The sequence below is a fragment of the Artibeus jamaicensis genome, unplaced genomic scaffold (assembly GCF_021234435.1).
Source record: "Artibeus jamaicensis isolate MK-2021 breed Jamaican fruit bat unplaced genomic scaffold, CSHL_Jam_final contig_457, whole genome shotgun sequence".
NCBI lineage: Eukaryota > Metazoa > Chordata > Mammalia > Chiroptera > Phyllostomidae > Artibeus > Artibeus jamaicensis.
Genome location: NW_026521840.1, coordinates 166,913 through 187,225, shown reverse-complemented (window position 1 = coordinate 187,225; position 20,313 = coordinate 166,913). Strand labels below are relative to the sequence as shown.

The window sequence follows — 20,313 nt, the reverse complement described above, 5'->3', positions numbered from 1 at the left end:
GGTTCAGTGGATTGAGAACTGGCCTGTGAACCAGTGGGTTGCTGATTTGATTCCCAGTCAGGGCACATGCCTGGGTTGCAGGCCAGGACCCCGAGTAAGGGATGCATGAGAGGCAACCCCACACTGATGTTTCTCTCCCTCTCTTTCTCCCTCCTTTCCCTTCTCTCTAAAAATAAATAAATAAAAATTGAAAAAACTGAGACTTAGATTTTTTACTTTCTTCAGATTGATTTTGTATTATTATTACACTAGCCAGAGTGATTTTAATTTTCAAGGCAGTAAAATACAGTAGTAAAAAACAGGTATTCTTGCCCTGGCTAGTGTAGCTCAGTGGATTGAGCGTGGGCTGGAGAACCAAACAACAGTGGTTTGATTCTCAGTAAGGGCACATGCCTGGGTTGCAGGCCAGTTCCCAGCAGGGGATGCACAAGAAGCAACCATACATTGATGTTTCTCTCCCTCTCTCCTCCCCTTCCCCTCTAAAAACAAATAAATATGATCTTAAAAAAACAGGTATTCTCAAGTCAAACTATAGTCCTGTATTTGAATGTCACCTGCATTATTCCTGAGCTTTTGACTTTCAGTGGGTTATTTTCCTTCTTTAAACCTCAGTTTCCTCATCAGTAAAAAGAGGTATTTTTTTAATTTTTATTTAATTATTTTTCAAGTACATTTTTTGTCTATTTCTCCCATCCCAGCCCCCCCCGCCCTGTCTCCCCACCTCCCTCCCATTCCCCCCCCAGTCCTCATCCCTGTGTCTTTCATACTTGTTCCTCAAAATCCCTCCCCCTTTTTCCCCTTAAATTCCCTTCCCTCTCCCCTCTTGTCACTCCCCACTTGTTCTCTATTTCAGTGTCTTTGTTTTTATTCTGTTTGCTTGTTTGTTTTATTGTTTAGCTTCCTGTCAAAGGTGAGATAAAAGAGGTATTATTAATAGTTTGTAAATTACAGAGTTGTTGGGAAGATTAAATGAGATAGCATATATAAAGTGTTTATTATTGTATTTGAAACAGTAAAAAGTATGAAATATTATTTGTTATTATTTCAAAACTTATGCTGACTTGGTAAATCTACTCTTAAATGACAGGCTTGTGAATTATTCTATGTTTGTGTCTGTTTCTTTATGAAATTAAATAATTTCTTATTTTCAGTCCTTTCCAAGAGGTCAATATTTAAATAAGACCTTAAAAACATATTTGTTGAATGAATGAATGAGTGAATGAATGCAGCTCTACTTCCCAGGTAGGATGATATATTAGTCAAGATGGCCCAGGCTGTGTTATGAAACCAAACAACTCCAAAATCTGATCGGTTCAAAATCACAGAGGTTTATACCTTGCCAATGTTACATATCCAATTGCATGTCAGCAGGAGGGCTTTTTTATTGTAGTCATTTAGGGATGCTGGCTGGCAAGATTAGCCATCATCTCAAACATTGCTCATCATTATTCCTGAAAGAACTATAGAGGTTTTCACCATAGCAATTAAGTGGTCCAGCTTAGAAAGCACCAACATCATTTGCACTCTCAAATCCTTGGCCATAAATGAGTCAGAGGGCCCCACTCAATCACAAGAAATCCAGGAAGGAAAACCTACTATGTGCCTGAAAGGGGCAATAATCAGAAGCATCTGGTGAATAGCATTAATAACTACTCTACCTTGTTAACAGTCACTAATGCATCACTTCTCTTTTTAGACTCTGAGCATCCTGAAGATATTGACCAGCAACATTTCTGGTATATACTACTGCAGGGCTATAAACAAGGCTGGCATTGATGAGAGAAGAATGCAATTCTATGTCTCAGGTAAATTCTCGAGTGGGGAGGATACAGCAGGTGGGGCAGATCTTCTATGCTGTGATTGGAGATGCCTGGAAAATGTATTGTTTCTCAGCCAGCTCAACTCCAGGCCTACAAAGTTGACTGAGAATTTATGATCAGAAGCTCATTATTTGAGGTTAAGGCAGAATTTGGCTGAGTTGAAAATATCCTGGAATGAGCAACACATTACTATTAGACATTAACACCTTAGCAAGAATCTGACTGTTAGAACTTTTCCTTTGTGTTAAGTTTAATTATAGCACCGTGATCTAATTTGTTTCTTTCAAGGTCTCGTTAAAATGAAGTTGTAATCCTTAATCTAGGAGTCAGATGATGAGAATAAAATCTCAGGAGTTGATTTCCAAAATTATGTAGAGCTCAAGTAACTTACTATAATTTTATTTTAGTTATTTAAAAATTAAATGTAGTAGAATAACATTTGTTAATGAGATCATATAGGTTTCAGGTGTACATTTGTATGACACAGGATCTGTATATTGCACTGCGTGCTCACCACCCAGAGTCCAATCTCCTTCTGTCACCTTATATTTGGTCCCTTTACCCTTTACTACCCCTACCCCTCATTCCTCTCACAACCACCCTACTGCTGTGTCTGTGAGTTTTTGTTTGTTTTCCTTCTTTGTTCATTTGTTGCTTTCAGTTTTATATCCCACATATGAGTAAAATCATACGGTTCTTAACTTCTTTCTGACTTATTTTGCTTAGCATTCTATTCTCAACATTCCTCCATGTTTTTAATCATATTATTCCCTATGCCTTAAACAATGATACTTTAATCATGATTTAAAACTGAACAGCATTATAATGTATTATGAATATTTCAGAGATTTGACTTACAGTTAAATAATTTCTTAAACCAATTACCTGTAGGGGGTGAACATAGGCTTTAAAATCAGATGGACCTTCCTGGCTTCAAACCTTGCCTCTGCTACTTTCTAATTTTTTGCTACTTTCTCATTGATTGTATAATCTTGAACAAGTTGCTTCAGCCTTGGACCTTCTCTCTTCTCATCTGTACTACAGGAATACGGGTACCTAGTCCACAGGGTTAGTGTATGAGGATTAAATGAGACAGTATTTATGAAGTAGCTGACACAAAGTAAGTCTTCGATAAGTGCTACATTCTCCAGCTGTGAGCAATAATAAGAGAATGGATGGAGCCTGTGTAGTGCGGTATTTGGAAGAGTCATAGCAGAGCAATCAGTACCTACTTCTCTCTCTGTATCATCTTCCTACCCTATTTTGCTCATAAGGACAGTAGAGGGACACAGGAAAGAGTGAGGTAAAGAAGAAATAATGGAAGCAGGTCAGGTACCTGGATGGTCAGACTGATTCATCAAACCAAGGTAAAGGCATGGGTTGTTGAATAGGAGAGTGATTTCTGAAATGTACTCTAGAGGGTTCCATACTTATGTTTGCTAGTTAGTGCAGTATAATGATGATGACAATGTAGTTTACCACCATTCAAGTAAGAAAAGAAAAACACGTGCCCTGACTGGTGTAGCTCAGCAGACTGACCGCGGGCCTGCGAACCAGAGGGTCGCAGTTTGATTCCCAGTCAGGGCACAGGGAATGCAGGCCAGGTCCCCAGTAGGGGGCGTGCAAGAGGCAACCGCACATTGATGTTTCTCGCCCTCTCTCCTCTTCCCCTCTAAAGATAAATAAATTTAAAATCTTAAAAAAAAGAAAAAGAGAAATATGTGAAACTTGAGGAATGAGGATTTGTGAGCAGAAGAACTAACCTACGTGGTCGGAACTTTATTGAAGATTTCCACTTTTTAAAAAAAGGCTATTCCACTCCTAAACTGTCTTTCTTGGCAAATAAGGCTGAAACTCCAGAGAAAATAGTATGATGTGCCATGGATAGCTAACCTTGACAATTCAGGTGTGAAGAATTATCACAAATGAGCAGTTTTGTTCAGCTGACAGGTTGTAAAACTTCTAGAGGGAAGTAGGACAACTGACCACAATAGATAATTTATTGGCATAAACAGTTGGTGCTGTGCATAGTGGCTCATGGCTTTCCCAAAACAAGGACTTGGAAGACATTCTGGAAACGTCATAATCTTTGATGTCACTGAAACAAGGAGGCAACCCACACCATAAATAGACATTTGACGTGGCTTCTACTAATATAAACAGCCCTGGCTGGTGTGGCTCAGTGGATTGAGTACTGGCCTGTGAATCAAAGGGTTGCTGGTTTGATTCCCAGTCAGGGCACATGCCTGGGTTGTGGGCCAGGTCTCCAATAGGGGGCGTGCGAGAGGCAAGCACACATGGATGTTTCTCTCCCTTTCTGCTTCCTTTCCCCTCTCTCTAAAAATAAATAAATAAAATCTTTTAAAAATAAATAAAACAAACACACACAAAACCAAACCTCTTCCAAGACTGGTACTGTGAAGAAAACTGCCTTGATGGGTCATTGGGTCAGGGCCCAATACCCACTGACATACCTTCTGCACAAGTAAATCACTTTTTTCTTGATTTACTCCCTTAAAGCTACTGCTGCCACAAGTCTGGCCTGAGTTTCTATGCCCTTCCTAAAACTTAGGTCCAAAGATTGAAAAGGGGTCATTTCTTGATCATGTGTAACTCATCTGGATCAAAGCCGAAATATTTGAAATTATTTTACTGAAAGTTTTACAAAACTCAAAAAACATCATGTCCTAGGAGGGCATCACAAAGCTGGACAGTCTAGCTCATCTTCAGCCTGTGATTGACCACAAAGATTCCTTTTTGGCTTACTGAGAGACATTGTTTCTGTGTAGCAAACAACACCACTTTACACTTGTATCCTTGCAGGGACTGTTTACATTCTGAGACTCCTTGAAGCCCAGGACAAAGGCCCTCTCTCCAGCTTTCTAGCTTATTCAAGTTAGTGGTCTCTGTGTGTTTGTTTTCTGTAGAATACTTGGATGCTAAAAATAACACTTTACTCATCCTTCACCCACAATAGACCCCATCAAGATGAACTTTTTAGAATTGTTTGGTGCAGCCAGTGACAGTGTAATAATGTTCACATGGAAATCTCTCTCTCTCTCTCTCTCTCTCTCTCTCTCACACACACACACACACACACACACACACACACACAGAAAGAAAGTCGTTTCTTCAGAGTTCCTGCTGTAGGAACTCAGGCGTGCCTAACCTATGGGAATTATTACAGAGGATACATGTAGCTAAGAATGAAACATTGAACATAATCGTTTAGACTTTGAGAAAGCCCCTTGTGTAGAAATGTTGAGAATGTTCCACCCTAGAGACAATGTGAAAGGAATGAAGTCACAATGGAATTGCAAGAATGATTTATGTAAATGAACAAAAGAAGACCTGCTGTGGGATTTGTTCTGAGACCAGTGTTCTTGATCTGCAAAGAAGTGTCACAGTGATGGTTTCCAAGCTCTTAAATAATACTAAGCATTTTCAGATGGTGCAAGGCTGAGCCAACAGGGAGACACTTCAGGATGATTTCAGAAGGCAATGGGCCTAGGAACAAGGGACAGCATTTGGCCCAGATAGTGGGTGAGGCAAGTGAAGGGCAGTTTAAGTCCAAACCAGCCTGGCCTCTCTCTCCATCTCTCCCTCAAGTCTCATGAAAAATACTAATACTAATACTAATAATACTGACAAGATAGACTTTGTGCCTCTAGCTTTTGTAGAAAGTGCTGGAAGACAACACAAGATTATGTCTTATACTAGGCTTGGGGTCCATGAGTGGACAAATGTCCCTCTGCCACACATACATAAGAATGAGTCATTGAGAATGGAGGCAGAAAGGTCAGTCTTTGCTTTTCCACTTATTTTCCCAATCAGCAACTTCTCTCCTTTCCTGAGCTGTGTTACTTTACAGGAAACAGCTGGAGTGAGCTGAGGAAGGTTCAAGGACGGATGTCCCAACAGAGCAGCATGGGTGCCCGGTTTAGGAAAGGCTGAAAAGTACTAGGCTTCTGCACTCTGAAGAAAACAGAGTGACTGCTTTGTATCCCTGGCAGCAAAGTGTTCTCCCAGATACATAATTCCTGCACCTGTCCTGGATGCCCAGAAAAACAGACTGTTTTGTGTCTTGCCCTTTATCCTCAGAAAAATAGAGAGGCACAGAGAAGATTAAACAAATGTGCAGACACTTGCCGGCCTCAACTGGCAAATGTCAAACATTGGGAGTGGTCCCCAAGGGAGATGGGATCATTCAAACAACTTACCCTCCTCCTCAAACCCCATCACCAGTGAATTATGCATCAAATATACTGAATTTAGCGATAATTTCATTGCTATAATTTCAGCTTTCCCCCCACCTTCATTCTCTTCTATGTGGAAACAAACTGCTGATTCGTTTATCAAGCAACCTTTGCTAGACTCAGAGATTGTTATGTGCCCCAATAAGATTGATTTTCCCTCAGCTGCACGAAGAAGAAAAAGGCTAAAGGACTTCGTTCTGCATCAGCCGTCTTCATTACCAATGCATGCGCCATCTAGTTTATTCTGGCAAGGGACAGGGGAGTGTGGTGATGTTAGGTCATAAGACAACTCCAGGCCAAAGGAGAATTATGGAGGAGAAATTAGAAAACCAGTGATATATAGTCTTGGCTTTATTGCTAAACCTGGTTGTGTGATCTTGGTAAATTACTTCCCTTCCCTGGGACTCAGTTGTTTCATTGATAGTATGAGAAAAAAATACATTATAGATAAATTAATGCAGCTGCAATTCCATAACATAATGATTTGGAGGAAAGTCTTAAGATACAATGTGTGAAATATAGGGAAAGAGAGGGAGAGAGTAAGGCTGGAAGGGGTGGGAGTTCCAGACTCTGGGTGAAGATGTGCCCTCTGTGACTTCGACATTTTATCAATTTTCCATTTATATAAATATTTGTGTCAATTAATTAGCACATTTTTGACATGTTTACAGGACATTTGAAAAGGGCTTTGTTATTTCAGATCGTTTTGCTTCTTTCTTTTTGTTTTTTTTGCCCTCACCATAGGCAGCAGCAGAAACAGAAACCAGAGGACACCAAAGGTTTTAAACTCAATTACTCAAAGATAAAATACCAGGAAATTAAGACCTTATATTATGATGATGATGATTGTTATTATTTGCAAATAATCGAATAAGTCGGGCAAAACCTTTTTTGTTTGCCATTTCTTAATCACCTTAGCTGCCCCTTAGGCTGCCTTAGCTGAAAAGAGGAACCTCAGATGAAGAGAGGTTTTCTCAGGGCTCTTCCACACAACAGTGACTTGGAGGTTTTACAGATAATCTACCATGTGTGCAAGGAAGTTTCCGGGACAGGGCATACCCACCCTGATCCCAAGCAGCCCAGAGCACCATCTCAGCAAGGGGACCCTGTGAAGATGTAGCTTTTTGAGCATAATTGCCAATAGGTCCTACCAGCCCTTTCCTCTGTCCCCATTGGTGGGTAGAGCCTGGGGCCATCAAAGCTTTGTTTGAAACTGAGTTTCTTTCTTTTCCAAAAGGGATGAAAGAAGGTGAAGGGATCAGCCAAGGAATATATATAACCTACAGACACAGACAACAGTGTGGGGATGGCCAGAGGGAAGGGGTCTGGGGTTGGTGGGGTTGGGTAGAGGGAGGCAAAGGAGGGGGATGGGAACATCTGTTATGTCAACAATAAAAATAAAGTTAAAAAATAAACAGATAGATAGATAGATTGATTGACAGATAAAAGGAATGATTGCTCCAAGCTCAGAAGCTTGAGCCCCAGCAGAACAGAGGGACTTCGCTGTTATCACATTGCTTCTTACCAAAAGGGATGGACTTTCCTGAGCAAATGGCATGAGAAAAAACAATGGATCATATTCAGAGGCTCTCTGCCAGAACATTTGTCCAGAAGAAGCAGTGGAATGAAGTAGAATCAAACCCCTTCTAGTATGTGTTGCTCAGAATACAGATAGGACCATCCACAAGAATTCTCTGCTGGAGCCTAACAGTGAATGCAGCAGATGAGCTCCTCATCTTTTCCAGATAAAATTCAACTGAGCATTAAAAACATAGGCACCCAACAGATGAAGAGTGTAGTCTGAATTGAAAATGGCGTCTCCAAATTCTTTTACCCTAAAGCTAAGCCCTAATGGCATGGCTGGGACTTCTTTCATTTATAACTCATGTCCCATGAGGATTCTGGTTTTCAAACAAAATAGTGCTTTGTATATGGCTTGACTTCTGCCCCAGCTAACGGATATACATACATTGAATATTTCATAGTTGTTTTTTAATAATTACAATGAAAAGCACATGTCTAATGTTGTATTTGTATTCATTGGACTTGTTTGTAATTTTTATAGCCAAAAATTTTAGGTTAAGACTTGTCCTTTTAAGGAATAAGCAGCTCGTTTAAAGAGATTTAGCTGTTATAAGCTGATAATTTGAGCTCAGCTGACCTTTGGACCCTGCCATGGTTTATATCTGAGGTGCAGCAATGCTAAAACAAACACAAGGAAAATGGAATTGAGATTCTTCATACCCAAAGCCCCTCTTAGCTGTCTCTGCCAAATTTCCAGAAGCTTTGATATGTATGACCTCATCTCTTGCCCATTTATCACAAAAATCAATGGCATTGTGGTCTCCAGATAAAAATTTTTCTTTAAAATTAATTAATTCATTTCTGATTATAAGGTACACGGAAGGCACAGGGGCAGTGCCTGTGACTTTGCGGCTGGCCGTCCCAGTCTATGCATCTGTAACTACCCTCATACAACACCAGGTTCATCCTGTCCCCGAGCATCACCTCACATACTAAAAGCTGCAGAGGATAGTTTCTAATCACATGGGAAGTTGAAGCTTGTGTTTTCCAGCTGGCTTGTAAATATTAAAACTCACCTACCTGTTCCAGCCATTGATTTCCTAAAACTCGCATGAGTATGTCATGAGCAAATTATGTTGTGCAGCTCTTAGAGTCATTTAAACTTTTAAAAACACCTTTCCTTAACAGCAGTGACTAAGACCCCTTCTGTGTTCTCAGTGTTCTAAGGCTCAGGGTGCCCAGGGGGTCTCCCACATTCTAGGGCAGTGATGGAGAAAGGGCAGGCTAAGCCAAGCATGAGGAATTAACAGTCAATTGTACTGGGCTCAGACCAGGAGTCCATGAGTCTTGAGGACCTCTGTGTATTTGTCCCTTTTCTTCTACACGTTCTTTTCACCCTCCTTCCACAGCCTCATGAGCAGCTTTTTTCCCCCTGGTAATGGATTTTGGCCTTGTCCTTCCTCTGCTCTAGAGTGGCGGTGACTGCCTGGTACTTGTAGCCAACCTCATGAGCCAGGCACCCTAGGTAGGCAGAATTCCATGTTGACTTCAGACACACAACCTCAAGGGCAGCAGAAACCATCATTTGCTTTCTCTTTGTAAAATTTGTAATTAAAAAAAACGTATTGATTTTAGAGCGAGGAAGGGAGAGAGAAAGAAAGAGAGACATCAATTTGTTATTTCACCCAGTTACATATTCACTGGTTGATCCTTTTTTTTTTACTGATGTGTGTGTGTGTGAGAGAGAGAGAGAGAGAGAGAGAGAGAGAGAGAGAGAGAGAGAGAGATTTGTTGTTCCACTGATGCTTTCATTGGTTGATTCTGTTTTGTATGTGTCTTGACTGGGGATTGAACCTACAACCTTGGCATATCAGGACAATGCTCTAACCAACTGAGCTACCTGGCCAAGGCCCATTTGCTTTTTTTTGGTCATAGAGCAATAGGATCCCATCACACACCTGACATTGTAAAAGCTGCGGTCTAACACAGCCTGGCCTTGCTTGATTTGTGGGGCAGCATGCTTTGCGTGGTCCACCAAAGGAGTTGGCTAGGGGCTCAGAAATGGTATGGGTGGCAGGAGGGGTTGGTGTTCATCCACTGGTAGAGAAAGGCCAGGTATTTCAACTTGTTTCTGTAGAAATTAACAGAAATGTTGATGCCCTCATAGCATACAGCCACCACTTTCCAGTCCAGCAGCACTTACTTGGCCACAGTGGCCTCCAGGCAACTCAAAAGATGGCCTTGGACATCGAGCACCGGGGCCTGCCCCTCCACCATCTTCAGCAGCTGCCTGAGAAAGGTCCAATAGTTTTTGACACTCAAAAGATGCTCTGTGCTTCTTAATATGCCTCAGACAGAGTTTTCTGGACAGCTTTTTTGCTTTTCCAGGACCAGAGTGCACAGGAGGGTATTCCTAGAGAATTAAGAACCAAAGTAATAGAGTGTACAAAAGCTTTTCTTAATTGTTCCTTCTCAGTGTCCTAAATCACACATTGCCAGGATCATAAAGATTCTGATAGGTCACCTAGTCAGACCTTCTTGCCCCTTCTCCTAATGCTTTAATTGTAAGCATATTTCTACCAAGAAGTCATTCAAGTTCAGCTTGAGTGTTCCTTGTGATAGAGAACTGTTTCCCCACTTCCCAGGGCAGCTTGTTTCATCTTGGGGCATCTTTATTAGAAATTTTGTCCTTACGCTAAATTTGCTTCCACCCACATTCCTAATCCTACTGAAGTTGCAACAAAGCCTGTCTGCTTACTCTTCCTAGTGGCAGACCTTCAAAGATCTGAAGACAAAAATATCCAGATTTTAAAGCCTGAATTCCTTCATCTGGTTCCCATAAGTCATGCTTTCTAGAGTGCGCATCATATGCTAAAGCAAGTGTTTTACTTGCATGAGTCATTGGAGACATCTATATTAGGCTGGGGTGGGGAAAGAAGGCAGTGGCACATCCTTTGAAATGTCAGGCTGCAAATCCATAAATCCGTATAGCCATATAGGGGAAGAGGAAGAAAGGAAAGGATACAAGAGGCTCAAATGCAGCCAACAAAACCAGTCATAACTTCCTGTTAGGTTCACTGGTCAGGTCAATTTCAGTCATGCAGAATACAGAGCAACCTTCTTGTGTCTCCTCTAAAAAAGCTTGAAATATCAATGTCTCGGCCTAGGCTGTCATGACAAAATATCACAGACTGGATGGCTTAAACAATTGGAATTTATTTCTTATAGTTCTTGAGCGAGGGGAAGTCCAAGATCAATGTGCTAGCCAATTTGGTTCCGTGGTGAGGGCTCTTTCTGGCCTGCAGATGTGTGCCTTCTCCTTGTGTCCCCACATGGTGGAAAGAGAGAAAGCTCTGGTCTCTCTTGTTCTTATAAGGATACTAATCCCATCATGAGGGCTTAACCCTCACAGCCTGATAGAAACTTCCAATTACTTCTCAAAGGCCCCACTTCCAAATAGCATCACATTGGGTTGTAGGGCCTCAACATAGAAACTTGTAGGGGACACAAAAAATTCAGTCCATAATAATAAAGTATCTGATCCATCTCAGCACTCAGTTCTTTGTTAAATACGACATTATTCGTTTCAGAGGCTAAAGCTGAAAGATACCTCCATGGCATGAAATTCAGGGCTTTGTCTTTACCTGTCAAGATTTCAGACACACATAAGTTTTGTCAGGAAGCATGACTTGGCATGGCATGAAGCAAGGCTGTTTATCTTTCTGAGACCCTCTGACCTTTTGGTGGCTGACTTTATAATAGTTTTAAGGATAGTAAGTATAGTTATATTAAATTTCTCTCCCAAAAGTCAATCTCCCAGATCCCATCGTTATATTCTTGTCGACTACATCATAGAAAAAGTTATCATTAATCATAACACTTTCAAACATTTATCAGTAATTGTTGTGTGTTCCCAAAGTGCTTTGTAACAGCCAAGAAGGGATTCCTGACCTGAAGCAGTTTTATAATCTAAAGAGTCAGCTTGGGCAGGGGCAGTCAAAAGGACTTCAAAGAAGAGCAGAACAGCCCTGGCTGGTGTGGCTCAGTGGATTGAGTGCGGGACTGTGAACCAGACGGTTGCTGGTTTGATTCCCAGTCAGGGCACATGCCTGGGTTGCAGGCCAGTTCCCAGGAGGGGACGCATGAAAGGCAACCATTCATTGATATTTCCCTCTCTCCTTCCCTTCCCCCTAAAGATAAATAAATTAAAAATGTTAAAAAAGAAAAGAATGGAACACATGGATAGGTATTACTAACCAAAAAAGAGATGTTGGGAAACACATTTGAGGGAAAGAGGGTGGCATGAGCAAAAGTTAGACAGATTGGAATTAACCAATTAACATTTGTTCATTCCACCAATATTTATTGGGTGTCTACGGCATGACTAGCACTGTGTTAGATGTTAGGGCTCTAGCATTGACTAAAACTTGTGTGGTCCTTGTCTTCACAGAGTTTGCATTGCAGCATTGGAAAGAAACAGTAAACAAATAAATAAATGAATATTTTATACTTGCATTAATTGCATGAAAGGGAGAATGATAAGGTAGAGTGAGGAAGCCTGCTTTAGACTGGGTGGTCAAAGGAGACCTGTCTGGGGAGGTGAACTTCTACTTGGCACTGAAAGATTACCACAGGCCAATGTTACAGATCTGTGGAGCATGAGAAGCAACTGGGTGTGTAAAAACATAATTTGTGGAGAAGCTGGATGCTGTAGTTGGTGAGGAAGAATGGGGCCTTAGAGAGGCCTACTTTGAATAAATGAGGGAGGAATATTAACTTTATTTGGAAGCAATGGAGAGTCTTTGAGAGTTTTTGATAGTGGTTTTGATCAAAGTTACGGTTCAGGAGGATGAGTGAGGTGGCCAGTGGAGATGGTTTGGAGTGTGGAGAGACTGGAGAAGAGCAACCCAGTTAGGAAACCATTTAAACGTTCGGGCATGAGGTAATGACTGCCCAGACTGGGATAGCTGCAGAGTGGAGACTGAGAGGAAGGGTGAAGGGAAAGCTGTGGCAGAGGAACAATTGATAGAACTTGGCAACTGATGGGAGGTGAGATGTGGAAGAGGGGAGGGATGGAAGAATCAAAGATAATAGTGAGGTTTTAATTCTTGGTTGATAGGAAAACAATGTGTTCCACAACAGAAAAATTTAAAGGAAGATGGGTCTGAGGGGAATAAAATCAAAGAGGTATTTTTGGTTATGAAATTGTTGACATGCTAATGGGATCCCCAAGTAGGAATGTCCAGTAGACAAATGGCAATGTAGCCTAAGAGTGGCCACAGAGAACAAAAATAATTCCAAGCTTTCATGGTAATAAAAAAGTTAAGTGGAAGGAGAGGGCAGTTATCCCGCATTCAGCAATCACTTACACATGCCTGAATGTGCCTTCAGCATCAACAACTTGATGCTGGAGTTCAGGGACATGAACGTTCAGTACTGAGTGGACTAGATAACATGGACCCAGAATTTGAAATCTGCCAGCTGAGCTGGCAGATTTCAGCCAACCATATTCTTCAGTCAAGACATCACTGCTGTGATTGATCAAGAGGTAGACTTTATTGAATTTATTTGGGTTACATGGGTTAATTAATTTTCAAGTGGACAACTCTATCATACGTTGTCTATATATTGTATCGTGTGTTCACCATCCACAGACTAGTCTGTTTCTGTCACCATTTATCCCCCCTTTACTGGCTTCTACCTGATCCATGCTCCAAAATATATTTTTAAAAAACCACTGAACCTATTGTGATATAAGACATATTAAATAAAAAGCATTAAGAAATTATTTAGTTTTATGAAAACATTTTGTGAGCCTTGATAAAAATGTTGATATATTCAAAACAGTGGTAGACTTTATCAAGATAAATATTGGTAGAGAAAACAAATCTTGGGGTGCAAATTTTGGGGTGCTGGAAGCAAGTAGCCATAAGAAACAGTAATACGATTGTATGACAAGTAGGATGTTTTAATCATTTAATTCTAATCTCAAAGTGTGGGCTGCAGGAATACCTTCTATTATTCCTAACCCTCCACAGACACTGCCCCCCACCACACACACACACAAAGCCAATGAATTAAAACCTCTAGGCCTGAATCAAGACCATGGTTTTTCTTATCCAACAGCTAATCTCTTCAGACTGTTTGTAGCCATTGCTAGTTAAAATAAAGTGTGTGCAAAGTTTTGTGTGTGTGATGTTCAGAAGTGAAAATTGATGTATTTCTTGGGGGTAGGGACATTGATATGATACTCAAGTATTTATTTATAATTTATATCAATTCTATTTGCAAAAAGGCCTGGCTGGTATGGCTCAGTGGATTGAGTGCTGGCCTGCAAACCAAAGGGTCTCTAATTCAATTCCCAGTCAGGGCACATGCCTGGGTTGTAGGCCAGGTCCCTGGTAGGGAGCGCTTGAGAGGCAACCACACATTGATGTTTCTCTCTCTCCCTTTCTCCCTCCTTTTCCCTCTCTCTAAAAAAAAAGGATAAATAAAATTGTGTTTTAAAAAAAGGATTAAAAGTGTTTCTGCATGTTATCTTTCAAGTCAAAATCTGGGTGTTCAGAGTTTGATTTTGACAAAGCCCTCTATTTTCTTTCCAAATCACATGTGCGCTAAATGATTCAGTGTTAGTATCTGCCTTAGAGCTTTTGTGGTACCTTTTTTTCCTCTCAGAAATTTGCATTTAGATGCTCTTCTCCTGTAGACATCATGTTTTAATCCAACAGAAAAGCATCTGTAGTGTAGATTCCAAAATAAGAACTTACCTGTGGAGAGGCAGCATGAAATGGCAAAAATGCAAACTCAGATCAGTAGACCTGGTGTCTCAGTCTTATCTCCACTGTGTATTCAGTACATGTTCTTTCTTTAATCTGTGAAATGAGATTGAGGATATTATTTGTCTCAGGTTTGTTTTCAAGATTAATGTGAGGGAATTGCCACGAAGTTTGTAAGTCGGGCAATAAATATGTGAGTCACTTATAATAGCAGACTCTCAGACTCTGTAATATTCTGGTGATAACATGGGAGTGGGGAACTATTTGACCTGATGACATTGTATCAATAAAAATACTTAATTGCCTACCTTCTTCATAATAGGAGACATATGAAAATATTTTCAAAGCTCTGCTCACACCTACTTGGGAACAAATTTGGAGCTGTGTGTGGCTAAAAATGGCTTCTGCCATTGTGAGCATTTAGAAGGAAACTTAGGAACTGATACTGAAAACTTAATGTAGTTGAGTCTTTGCTACTAGACACTTGTCTTTGATGGAGTCTGCTGTATCTCTACAACTTGGTTCTCAGGAGAAAGCACAAAGCATGTTGTTATATAGCAGTTTCTTGGGCCTAGTGATATTCACAGTGACATTTCCTCACAGATGTGGCTGGCTTCATGGAGGCAGAACCCCTGGTCTCTGTGATTGAGGGCTATGATGCCCGGCTCAAATGCAAGGCAGCTAAGTATATCTACACTCACCTCGCTTGGTTCAACCCCCTTGGAGAGAAGATTCCTGTTATGTACACAGAAAGCTTAAAAAATAACTACTCCATCTCATTGACGCTGGTGATTAAAAATGTGACCCAGAAGGACAAAGGGCAGTACAAGTGCAAAGCTTGGACCCAGAGGAACATCACCAAGATGATGCAACACACCACTCAGCTCCTAATTAGAGGTACAGTTGGGGAGATTTCCCTAGAACTTAGCATTTGAGACAACTGCTGGGTGGGCTATGGAACCAGAATGGGGTTCTTGCTTCTGTATTACTAGGACTGGGCCAACCAATCTTTTGTTTCCTGAAGCCCCTTAGAGACATTTCAAGAAAAGGATCTCAATGAATTATATACTCTGTGTCAAACAGATGATAGAAAAATTGAGGAATGGACCGTTGTGGTCCTTCTAATACCAAAACTCTTCAGCAGCCACTTTTATTGCTTGAGCTGACTAAAGATGACCTTACCAAGCCCTGGCTGGCATAGCTCAGTGGATTGAGCATGGGCCTGCAAACCACATGATTGTGGTTCAATTCCCAGCCAGGGCACATGCCTGGGTTGCAGGCCAGTTCCTGGCAGGGGACTCACAAGAGGCAACCACACATTGATGTTTCTATCCTTCTCTCCTTCCCTTCCTCTCTAAAGATAAATAAATAAAATCTTTAAAAAAAAGATGACCTTACTAAGTGTGAGGATTATGGAGTAACTTGAAGAATAGAAAATGCAAACTGCCAAACACTTCACCTATGCAGTATATTTTTAGCCCTATCCATTTTCTCTTCTCCCGAATACGGTAACACTTAACCATCCAAATATCTAATTAAATATGAAGGCTGAGGCAGAGATGAAATGGCACATTTATGGTACCCTGCCTCAAAATCTTGTCCTCTTTTACTCTGGTCGCTACAGAAAGAGTTGCTCCATTCATTATTGAGAATCTTACCAATATTGAGGTCAACATCAGTGGCAAGATTTTGCTGAACTGCAATGTGAGTGGAACACCATGGCCTAACATCCACTGGTTGAAAGATGGAGTTCCTGTTCTCGCTGCTTCAGGTAAGTCTGAAGATCTTGTGGCATTGTTTCCAGTCAAGAGGGCCTGGCTTGATGCAACTCCTCAGAGATGACTTGACTGAAACTGTTCCAAGGTTGACTTAATGAGTTGGGGGGTTCACATACTCTAAGACTGGGCTTCCATGCAAATACCTCAGATAATAATGGGGGGGCATTGTTGATGCAGGAATCTCCTTTGAGAACAACAGCCTTATTATTGAGCGAGCCAAAAAAGAAGATGAGGGCATATATCAGTGCAAAGCGACCAATGAGTTGGGGGAAGTCAGCACTGCAGCTCTTATCACTGTGGAAGGTAAGTTGGAAAATACCCATCTGTATTGATAATCAATAATGGATCTCAAAAAAGGGAAAAAATGCATTTGGTGATGGGGACACAGTGTAGAATGACCATGAAGAAGGCAAGCATGACTGTGCATTTAATATATTCACTTTCAATGGGAAGGTATGTGGAATAGTATGATTTGGAAAACCTGGATTCAGAACCCCATACTTGCAACAAACTTGATAGAATTTTGCATAAGTCATTTAGCCTTTTTCAGTCTCAAATTTCTCCTTTCTGACATGAGAATAATACCAGCTGTACTGTATGTTTCAGGGGTGATACAGATGAAGTCCAAGATAAGGAAATGCTTTACAAAATATAAAATATCAAATAAGAGTACTTCCCTTTGGTGGATTGGAAACTATTGGATGGCATTTGGAAATATAAGCATAGAAAGTTAGACCTTTGCTCCCCTAATATTGTAAATATGAAGCCCAAAGAAAATAAGATACTTGCTGAAGGTTATGGCAAGGTGGTTTGACTCCAATGTGCTGGAGTCATTGGATTATGATGAGTCATTACATTATGATGAGTATTTAACTATTAAGGGCAAAGCTGTATCTGCTGAAAGAAATGCTGAGGGTTGGAATAACCATCTCAGTATTCCTAAAGCCTTTTGCACATTCAGTTACACTTTTCTAGGGTCTACCAGGCAAACCATATAAACTGATTTAATAATCTTGTCTTCTAGTGGTCTGAGATAATCCAGAGTCTGAACTATAAAAAACAGAAAACTGATAATAATAAAATAGGTTTAAAAAAGTTATAAGCCATATATGGCGCTATTTTCACTTCTAGCTATTTCATTTAGTATTCTCGGTAATCCTATGTGGTAGGGATTTTATTATTCCTACTTGGTGACATTTGTCCTTTAGAAATGAAATATGCTTTCCAAAAGGCAGTAATTTTCTCTCTTCCTCTCAGCCTCTTCAGTGAACTAACTTATTTTTCTTATAAACTGATGATAGATAATGGCTGAGGCACTATAACATTTTTATTTTAATAAATTCTGTCTTCAATGTCTTTACAGGCTCTGAAGACAAATCCAATATTGAAGTCATCATTCTTGTTTGTACTGGCCTTGCAGCTACCCTTTTCTGGCTTCTTCTAACCCTGGTTATTCGTAAACTCCGAAAGGTAAGGGTGAAAAAGTACTCTGGGGTCTTACAGCTGCCTCATGTGCAGTTGAAATGGTTTGAAAGCTGAACCTGGTATACTTTTTGTCTCAGATAAATTTCTTGGTTAATATTACTATTTATCTAGGCAACAGAGAAAGATTGTGTGCAAGCAATGTGTGTGTGTGTGTGTGTGTGTGTGTGTGTGTGTGTGTGTGTGTGTTTGAGGTGGGTATTAGGAACTAAAATGTAATGGAGTTTTTACTTTATGCCTCCTAAAACATTGGGAACTGATGTAAGAACACATCTACCCACTCAGATTCTATCTCAATATTTTTAATTTTATTTTTCAATTATAGTTTACATTCAATGTTATCTTATATTAATTTCACATATGCAGCACAGTGGTTAGAAAATGGTATACTTTACAAGGTGATTCCCCTGATATTTCCAGTACCCACCTGGCACCATACAGAATTATTACAATATTATTGACTGTATTCCCTATGCTGTGCTTTATATCCCAGTGACTACTCTGTAACTGCCAATCTGTACTTCTCAATCCCTTCACCTCTTTTACCTATTACTCCAACATCCCCTGTACTGGAACCACCCATTTGCTCTCTGTGTCTATGAGTCTGTTTTAATTTTGTTTGTTCATTTATTTTGTTCTTTAGATTCCACATGTAAGTGAAATCATGTGGTATTTGTCTTTCTCTCTCTGACTTAATTTCGTTTGGCATAATACCTTCTAGGTACATCCACGCTGTCATAAATGATAAGATTTCATTTTTTATGACTGAGTAATATTCCATTGTGTGCACGTGCGCGCACACACACACACTTTTTAATCCACTCATCTATTGATGGGCCCATCTCCAATTTTAAGTTAATATACCTAATGTCAAAAATCATTTTTAGAAGATTATAATGTATCAGCTGGGTTGATGTTTAATATTCATAGCTATAACTATATAACTTTTATATCTATTAATGTTAGATATTTTTATAGACTATGGATTAACATATAGTGGCCAAAACTAAAGCCTTCTTAAGTGATAAATTGGCTCTTATTTACTTTTGTTTCCAAGGCAACTTATTTTGTTTTAAAAACAATTTTTTAATATGTTACAAACTCCATTTTGTAAAAGTTAAATTATTAAGAGAAAAATTCAAGTGTGGATTCAGGCCAAATCTCTTGTTGCTGAGTGCTGATGCAGGTAGTTGGCGGGAAACAAGGTTAGGCCTGACTTACGAAATGTGTCAAGAGGTCTTGCAGGCCAAGCAAATGCACAGCTGTGGTAAATGTTCCAGTGGTGTCGTGAAGCTCCAAGATTTCCTGCCAGTTAAGCCACTGGGGACATATCTGAGACCTAAGCTAGCCAGCTGTCACTGATCCTTTACTTTCTTCAGCCTCCAGGGACTCAGATTTCTATTCCCAAATGCCTCTATTTTACACTGTTTCACAGATTTCCCTTAAAGCTGGCTACAGAGTTAGCCAATCTTATTGGTTTTCCTTCCTTTGCTAACACTGAATACAAGAACCAGAGCTTTAGATGTAAAGGGTTTTAATGTTATCACTAAAAAGAAACGGGAGGGACAAAATTAATGCTGGTTAATTAGAGGAGGTTGACAGAAGTTCCTGAATCTTATTAAAGTTCTCCTAGATACTAGCTTTTAGTCTGGGATCCCTTATTCTACATCTTTCTGGTTTTCTTCTATATTAATAGACATAAAACAACAAATCTTCTCCTCTCCCTAGAACATCTCTTTGTTTCTCTTTTGTCAACATCTTGGTGTAAGGATGCATCAAGGATGGAGATAGAGGTTGGAAACAAAAGACTGTATCTTAGACTCAAGTTGGTCATTTTAATCTTAGGACTCTAGATGGATGATGTCTACCTTGATTACAGAAAAGGTGGCCTAAGTCCATGATTTCTCATTTGGTCTCCACACTGAAGTTTAGGGTAGAGTCACCTACTCTTCCTTGACTGCCATCATCACAAGTTCAGTAGGTGTTTAATGTGCCTCAGGCCCTGGTCAGTGCTGGGGCAAGAATCATAATCCCTCAGCATGCACGTATTTCTCCCCTGCTGCTACCTTAATGCTTGACTTGGAGCAACTTTTTTACCTCTCTGATCATTTCGTTCTCTATCTCTAAAGTGAGGGGATTGGACTGGATAGAGTAGTGTCTTCAAATATACTTTTTATACAGAGACCATCAGTGAAAAGTGCATTTTCTGCCATGATCCAGTGTAACTGAATCAAACGTTATATTAAAAATGTTTTACTTCTACTGCATGTAATATACAAATTTTCTATTTTATTTCTTTTTCAAAATGCTGGCTGTGAACTTCTACATTTTTCAACCAACTGATAAGCCATAACCCACATTTTGAAAGCACTAGACTAGGTGGTTTCACAAAGACTTTCCAACTAGTTATAAAGTCACATGATTCCATTTTTCTTTGTTTCTTTGAAGAATTTTATTTTTAACTTAAAATTTTTAACTCTATTTTTATTGTTGATACTATTACAAATGTTCCCATTCCCCCCCTTTGCCCACCCCCACCCATTCCCTGCATCCCCTTCCCTCTGGCCATCCCCACACTGCCGTCTGTATCTATGGGTTATGCGTGTATGTTCTTTCGTTGAACCCTTCACCTTCTTTCATCCAGTGCCCCAACCCTCGCTTCTGACAGCTGTCAGTC

The 20,313-nt window shown here is 40.2% G+C and overlaps 1 protein-coding gene and 1 pseudogene across 1 annotated transcript in view; one reads left to right on the top strand and one right to left on the bottom strand.

Moving 5' to 3' along the window:
- LOC119041773 (vascular endothelial growth factor receptor kdr-like) overlaps window positions 1-20,313 on the top strand; it is a 171,105-nt gene that overhangs the window by 100,000 nt on the left and 50,792 nt on the right. The window contains exons 12-16 of the mRNA XM_037135164.2: window positions 1,697-1,805; window positions 14,980-15,273; window positions 16,001-16,147; window positions 16,332-16,457; window positions 17,518-17,624. Coding sequence (XP_036991059.2) covers window positions 1,697-1,805; window positions 14,980-15,273; window positions 16,001-16,147; window positions 16,332-16,457; window positions 17,518-17,624 — 783 coding nt within the window. The remainder of the gene's footprint in view (window positions 1-1,696; window positions 1,806-14,979; window positions 15,274-16,000; window positions 16,148-16,331; window positions 16,458-17,517; window positions 17,625-20,313) is intronic.
- LOC119041774 (60S ribosomal protein L13a-like) lies at window positions 8,926-9,877 on the bottom strand (annotated as a pseudogene).